General features: G+C 32.4%; 1 protein-coding gene across 1 annotated transcript in view; it reads left to right on the plus strand.

The window, feature by feature from the left end:
* The first annotated feature begins 2730 nt into the window (after window positions 1-2730).
* Window positions 2731-8346, plus strand: part of LOC106883145 (nicotinamide phosphoribosyltransferase) — a 30185-nt gene continuing 24569 nt past the window's right edge. The window contains exon 1 of the mRNA XM_014934043.2: window positions 2731-2938. Coding sequence (XP_014789529.1) covers window positions 2867-2938 — 72 coding nt within the window. The 5' untranslated portion in view covers window positions 2731-2866. The remainder of the gene's footprint in view (window positions 2939-8346) is intronic.

Raw genomic sequence — 8346 nt, forward strand, 5'->3', positions numbered from 1 at the left:
TTCTGAATACTGGATTCCCAAATTAATGGCTTTCTGATAGTAGCAGCTCACTCAGGCTGGGGAATCTTTTTAATATCAGGTGAATAGCTTATATTAAATTACTGTTGTGGGCTGAGATCTTAAACATATTTTTTGATTTAGATTTTTTTGAGACTTTGTCAGGAGGTGGTTCCAAATTTGAATATGTCCATAATAGTTTCTCACCCCTGCTATAGCCTAATGTCTTGTTTTATTATTCTATTACTACTACAATGTAAGGGCTACTAGGTTCATGATCATAAAGTTGTGGATTTGATTACTATACTAGGCAACATATTATGTACTTGACCAAGGCTCTTCATTTCATGCTGCTGTCTTCTCAGTTGATCTAAGTATTAGCTAAGAGCTGGTGCTGACTTTTCTCCTTCTAAAGCTGTTACATCCCAAATAGTCTGCTGGATCAGAGGTGAGAGGGTCAATAGAGTGTGTCATGACTACATAGGCACCTAAAACTATTGGTGAAAGTATGTATATACAACCAATTTATACTCTTAGGAGTGATGGCTGTAGTGTTACAATGTATGCAGCTGTTCAGAACTTATTGTTTTGCTCTTAACTTCACTGAAGCTGATTACAACACTTTTATTGAGTTATTACTATTTTCTCCCCATTTCAAAGTCTATCATATTTCCTTTCGATAAGTTTATGCAATCTAATAACTCCCAACTACACACTATTTAACCTCCTTATCATGCACATTTTAGTCCTCTTCGTGTTTAATGTACCACTGTCAAACTTTAACTAAACCATAAGGTTTGAAAGGTTTACAATTACAAATAGAAAGGGAGAAATTATCGTAAGCATTGATATTTCTAAAATTAAAAAACAAAATACAAATTTTGAAAACAATCTTTTTCTCAGATTTGTACGCTGAAAATCTTGAATCTTTATAAAGTTTTCGAAAATAATAAGAAAACATTTAGCAAGTGCAGACAAAATGTCAGTGTATGCGTGTGTGCTGTCGGAAAACATCCGAAGCAAAAAATGTATACATTCTGTTCGATTTGTATTGTTATCACTAGCTTTCCCCAGCGACGATGTTATGTCCCACTCCTCCATTACAATAAGACGGAAAGAAAAAGGAAAGCAAAATACAACTAACTGTATATTTTATCTGTTAACACGCCGGGCAAAATGCTTTGAGGAATTTCGTCCGTCTTTACGTTCTGATTTCAAATTCCACCGAGGTTGACTACTTAGCCTTTCAACTATATAAACAAACATTGTCTGCTGGTTCAGGGTTGACTCGGTGCAAAACAGCATAACTTTCAGATCACTTGACTATATGAAAAGCAACCAAACGTCCCTCATACCCTTACAGTCTTTAAAAAAGGAAGGACACATTGGGCAATGCAGACTTAGATATATAAAAAAAAAATAGAGTAATCTAGGTTCATAGGACAGCTGACTATCAGAGAGATAACTACTTGCTCGGGGAACTATTCATTAAGTTATAGTAGAGAGATAACTACTTGCTCGGGGAACTAGTCATTAAGTTATAGTAGATAAGTATTCCACTAATACTTGTACATTTCAGTAAAGTTCGTATTCTTAGAAAATGATGAGTGTTTCAGAAGCCATATATTTTCACTTTCACTTTAATTTGCCAAATGGTTTATTTGCTACTGTAGCACAGAATATCTACTTTCAATTTTCGTTATTATCCCAGGAAGCGATAAAATAAGTACCGGTTGAGCACTGAGGTTGATGTCATCGACTTACGCCCGCCACTGAACTTGCTGGCCTTGTGCCAAAATTTGAAACCAGTATTAGCTGCAGTTGTATTGTATCTTTTTCTTTCGAGAATGAAAATATATTCCTGGAAAAATCATTTAAAATACTCTTCATGGGGAAAATAATTTAAAAAATTATTTTCTTAGGAAATAATTAAAAAGCACTCTTCCTGGAATAATAACGAAAACTGAAAGTAGATATTCTGTGCTACAGTAACAAATAAACCATTTGGCAAATTAAAGTGAAAGTGAAAATATATGGCTTCTGAAACACTCATCATTTTCTAAGAATACGAACTTTACTGAAATGTACAGGTATTAGTGGAATACTTATCTACTATAACTTAATGAATAGTTCCCCGAGCAAGTAGTTATCTCTCTGATAGTCAGCTGTCCTATGAACCTAGATTACTCTATTTTTTAAATATATATCTAAGTTTGCGTTGCCCAATGTGTCCTTCCTTTTTTAAAGACTGTAAGGGTATGAGGGACGTTTGGTTGCTTTTCATATAGTCAAGTGATCTCCTGAAAGTTATGCTATTTTGCACCGAGTCAACCCTGAACCAGCAGACAATGTTTGTTTATATAGTTTCACTTCGACCTCTTGCTTTCTACGATAGCTTGACTTTCGTTTTGCCCTATGTTCTTACGCTCGCGTGTATATATACAATTATATATATCAGTATTTACATACATACATACATATATATATTAGTGTGGTAAATCCGTGCTTCGTAACAATAAAGGTAGTGCTTACTCAAGGTTTTGATTAGTAATGAAAGGTAATTTATAACGACTAATTTCATTGGTTATTTACGCCAAGGCGCTTTGTTTTTTTTTTTATGTCTCTCTTCACCTTCTCCTCCTCCTGCGACCGTAATGCTTCCTTCCCTCTCTTTAACCATAACCTCTTACTCTGCCTCCTTATATAGAAATTGTCGTCATCGCCATCGTCGTCTTTTCACAGCGCATATAAAGGCCTGCTACAACTTGCGCGGTGATCATTGAGAAACGATACATTTCAGACACTCTTCAATTTTAATAATCATTTATAAATTGTATTTGATTCCAAACATTTCTCAGAATTTCTTACAATGTCATCTGATCAAGATCCTTTCCCATTCACTTCACTTGATAATATTATTTTGTTGACTGATTCGTACAAGGTAAATATTTATATTTTGTATTTTCAATAGAAAAATAGTATTAAGAATGAAAGCGAAAAACCTCAATTAGGCGGCGGGAGGAAGAATACTTTTTGTTTTATTTTTTTCCTTTAATAATTTTTAACATTACATTTTTGCTAAAGTTTAAATTAACAATAATTGTAAATATATTGTTTTTAGGTTAAATACTTTGTTTTGTACTAATTTGAATTTTCAGTTTTAACAAAATCCTTGTTTTCATTCATGTATATTGCATGCGACCGGCACACATGTATCATCATCACTATTTATAGGAAAGCGTGCATAGCAACACCAGTCAACTTAATGCCAACGAGGAATAATAAAGCGTTAAAATTAATAATATATTCTGTTTCTATAAAAAATAATCACTGAACCATTACTGTTATGCAAGTCTCCATTCTGATTTCGTACAACGTATTGGTATTCTTTTGGGTTTTTTTAAATACTCATTTGTAAACTTTCGTTTTAGTGAATGATTTCTAATTTTACGATTTTCACTTAGGGTTGATATTCACCTTACTATTAAACAAAACAAAATCTTGCTTAAAACTCATCTCTTTACTTTTGATCTCGACGTCTATTCAGTAAACAATTCTCTTTACGATTCACTAGGAATTTGCCCCACCCTTTTTATTGCGCAACGTTACACAAGACAATTGTTGTTCAGTCTCGAGTCAACCCTGATCGATCAGACCTCTGATCAAAGGTATTCCAATCATGATCATACGTTTTCAGCTTTATGTAAGACTACATTATGTAAGACTATAGAATCTGGTTTAAGGGGAAATCTTACAGATGGTCTAATGATGTTGTTTCTCTTGCTTGTTCTGGAGACAATTAAGTTCAGTACACGAGTCAGAGTTCGTCGAGTTGTGAAGTATTTTTTTATATTCTTTTTAAGTAAATCTTCCGGCGATCCTCGGGTATAACGAACTAGTTTTACTTTCTTAAACTTAAGCTGATGCAATTTGGCGGCGGCGGAGTACTTTTATATTGATGCTGTGCTGCGGCCAAATTCGTCATCATAAGGGACATTTTAAAGTTTCATTGTTCTAAATAGAAAGGTGTGAATTGTATCGAATTGTTTAAGCGTTTTTCATCAATATTGGTAATCCTTTAGTATAACGCTCCACTTTCACATCTGTGGAGTTACTGCTACTATCGTTTTAGACCAGTGATTCCCAACGATTACTTTTACATTTGGACCCCTTTTGATTTTCTTTAGGTGGACCCTCATAGTCTTTCGATATTTAAGAAATTTTATTATATTTTTAATAATTAAATAATTATCAGGAACTATTAAAAATAGTTTAAATATTTTGCGTATTGTAGAAGTATATAACCAGTTTATTGCTCATAAATCTTAACAACAAATTCTTATGTGGACTCCTATTGAGAGCCACTAACATTGAACAAGGTGTCCGAAACAAAAATAAGCAACGTCGCAAAAGAAGCACAAAAAGCAGTTTCACTATGTAGAACATAATATTCAAAGGGTCATCAGATTTTGTGTTTCAGATGGAATATAAGGCACTTTATTGTTTCCAGGATTTCATGTATGGGCGAATAGTGAAAGTTAATTTCTTTATACAAATCCGATTCGAATCCAGTATTTTAAAATAATTAATCAAAACCAATATTAGTGGGTTTTCATTGAGTTTCATATCGTTATTACAAACTATCAAACTTTTGTTCCATAATACTTAATTTTCGAAAAGTTGTTTGGCCCAGGTCAACCCTGACTTTTAACCAAAAGCATTCCGGCTGTGATCATCCAGTCTTTCTCCAATGTGTAGTAAACCCAGGATTACATTATCCAAAGTGTCCTTTTCTAGAGACTGAAGGATATTTTGCTACGTAGAATTTCCCTCGCTCTATTTGATACGGTGTAGCAATCATTTTAACGTTACTGTTTCAGTCGAATTAACAAAATATTTTGATTACATTGATAATTAACATTTGCAAATCGTATTCGAATTTTTCCTGGTTGTAGTTAGGATATGAAACTTAGTGAAATGATGGATTTGAAATGTATAAAATCTATCATTTGTAATAAATAACATCATTTTGGCAAGGTGAACACTTTCGTAAAGACCCGGATATGAAAAAGCGCCGAATATAAATTTCGATATTTCACAACATACCATTTCAATTCTAGCAAAAATCGTTTTCACTTGATCTGTGAACCTTCTAGTTTCAGTACTTATTCTTACCGATTTCTTTTCCCGAACCACTAAGTTATAGGGACGTAAACAAACAACCGGTTGGCAAACGGAGGTGGAGGTCAAATAGAAAGGTACACGCCTTTTTTTTCGCTCCTATTTGTGATTCCTTTTGTTTTGGATTTGGATTTTAATGTGGTTTTGTATTATATATGTATTATATATATATATATATATATATATATATATGTATTATATATGTATTATATATGTATTATATATGTATTATATATATATATATATATATATATGTATTATATATGTATTATATATATATATATATATATATATATGTATATATATATGTATATACATATTACTTATATAACACGTATTTATATACATACGTGTTATATAAGTAATAAAAGAAAATTTCTTTTAAAAAAAATGCAATGTATCGGTTTTGGTCTCGAGAAAGTGAAACTGTTCGGCAACGTCTGTAAAACTTTTAGTTCTTTACTTTATTTTTCAGCTAATACACAGACCTCTTACATACATCATACATATATATACAAACACACACAAATGTACATAAACATATACATAAACATAAGCGATTCGTAAAATATTTACGTTTGTATGTATGAGTGTGTATGTGTGTCACTGTTCAAGTAGCTCGTGCAAAATGAAAGACATGTGTTGTGTGTGTGTGTGTGTGCGATCATCTTTTTCACTAACCGATTGATTGTCAAAAAGAAAAAGAAAAAAAATTATACAGATATATAGCACATTTCTACGAAAGTGTACCCCTCCATTGATTTTGTTTTCTCATAACTTCCAGAAAAATTGATATTTTTTAATGAAATTTTATATAAATGCACTTCAGATGGTCTAGATTCCGATTATGGCGGAATTCATCGTAAAAAACTTTTTCCAAGAGTGGGGAGAGAAGTTTTCGAAAATTCACACGAGTCGGTTTAGAAAAATAGGTATTTTTCAATGAAATTTCTACAAATGCCTTAAAGTGTAGATGGTAATTATATCAAAATTTAATAAAAACAAAAACAAATGTTGGACTCGCACACACGGCATATCTACTAAATGAATCTTGAAATTTCGAAAGAAATTTATGTATTTTTTTACATTAATTTCCGATATAATGGTAATCTACACTATTTGATGGATATTTGTAGAAAATTTCATAAATACGCACAGAAAGACAAAATAGGCAGAACAAGAGGAGACACGTGGGACAGAATGTAGTTGAAGAGGTCACAGTGTGTGTGACGAAAGAACTTTGACAAGTAAACTAAAAATGATAAAGCTAAAGTGAAATCAAATAAATGGTGTGTGTTTAAACGGCGAAAGATGACCATTCCCAAGCAAAACGATATAGGTGGGGTGGGGCAAAATTAGTAACCGGGGTAAAATGAGTAAACTAAGTTCTCGTTATTTTCTCCCAAGCTGTTTGAAATCATTACAGCGCAAGTATTGCATAATCTTTTGAAAAGTTACTAATTATTGAAGTTGAGAGCGTATTTAAGGAAGCTGGTAACGATTCGGTGAAAATAGCTAAACAGTGCAAATTGGACAAACCCAGTACTATTATTTGTTTAAAATTATTAATAGAGCTTATGAAAAAATCCCAACTAATTTCTCTTATTTTAGCTTTAAAAACAAAGAAAACAAATAGATAAATTATTCTCATGAAAAAATATTGAATAATTTCTATTATTTTACCTCTTGACCTACAAGAAATCGTAGCCTAATCCCTTGAAATGCCCCCCTCCCCGATAATCGGATACAAGCGTTACATGGCATATATACATACATATTATTAAAATTATAATTAAGGGTATCAAAGAGATACCACCATGCTAGATATAGCAGCCAAAACTTGACTCTAAAACCACATTAAATGTTCTCTCCTGGTGCTGTATGAACATTTAATGTGGTTTTAGAGCCAAGTTTTGGATGCTCTATCTAGCATGGTGGTATCTCTTTGATACCCTTAATTATAATTTTAATAATAATTATTACCTTTGAGGTATTTATTCCCATGCTGGTCACCTGATAAGATCGGTATTTTTGTGTCTTTGTCCCCTACCACAGCTTGACAACTGGTGTTGGTTTGTAACGTCCCCCATAACTTAGCGGTTCGCCAAAACTCGAGCAATAGAATTAGTATCAGTGTTTTAATAAAAATAAGTACTGAGGATCGATTTCTTCGACTAAATCCTTCATAGCTGTTCCCCAGCATGACTGCAGTCTGAAACAAATAAAAGATGACCAATGATCGAAGACATTTCAGTCTGGCCATCTCGTCTCTAGAACTAGGACCGCATAGATTTCGTCTGATACTGTGCCTCTTCCCATCTTTTTTTCAAGTTGGAACTACTTATCGCCAGTTTTGTATTTAATGAAAGAAAAGGAGGAGAATTAAATGCATCACTACAATGAGAAACTTGAAATAAAAACTATCAAAATACAAAATAAGAACTAGATTTCTACACTTTCATTTTGCTCACTTCTAGGAATCTTTTGCACATTACTTTCACATTTCAATTCTTGGAAAACTGAAAGTGATTTATTTTTTTAATCTAATTCGACAATTATCATTTTATTGTGGCAAAATGTAACTGTAATCTTAGTGGTATATTTACTTTTAGATATTTTATTTCATATTGCAGTTCGGAACAAGGAACAAAAAATCAGACAATTTATTTAATTTATTCATTTGTGTATAGAACAAATAAATATGCATTTATTTATCCGTACATGTATTGTTGTTGCACTAGTTGGCTTTTTTTTACAAAATATGCATGCAAAATAATGAAAACAATGCATATTTAATGAAGTATCGAACTGTTTCACTTATTTTATCTTTTACTTGCTTCATTCATTGGGATTGCGTCAGTGCTGGGGCACATAGTACTCATTTTGAAATCACAGAGTTGCGTGTAAGAATATTAAAATATTCCTGTACTTGAATGCTACCTTGTTTTTCGACCTCAGGAGAATAAAACGGCAACGTTTTATATGGATTGGCAGGATTTGAAGTCAACTAAATACTTGCTTTTACGACTGTATCTCATTTTATTAATATAATGGACTATATGTAATCTGAACCTTTCCCCCCCTTATTTATTAATTTTTTTTACGGAATCCCACGTTTTATGCTATGGAGATTCCGATTCTGAAAAAAAATTTTTTGAAAAATTTCAA

Source organism: Octopus bimaculoides, chromosome 4, assembly GCF_001194135.2.
Source record: "Octopus bimaculoides isolate UCB-OBI-ISO-001 chromosome 4, ASM119413v2, whole genome shotgun sequence".
NCBI lineage: Eukaryota > Metazoa > Mollusca > Cephalopoda > Octopoda > Octopodidae > Octopus > Octopus bimaculoides.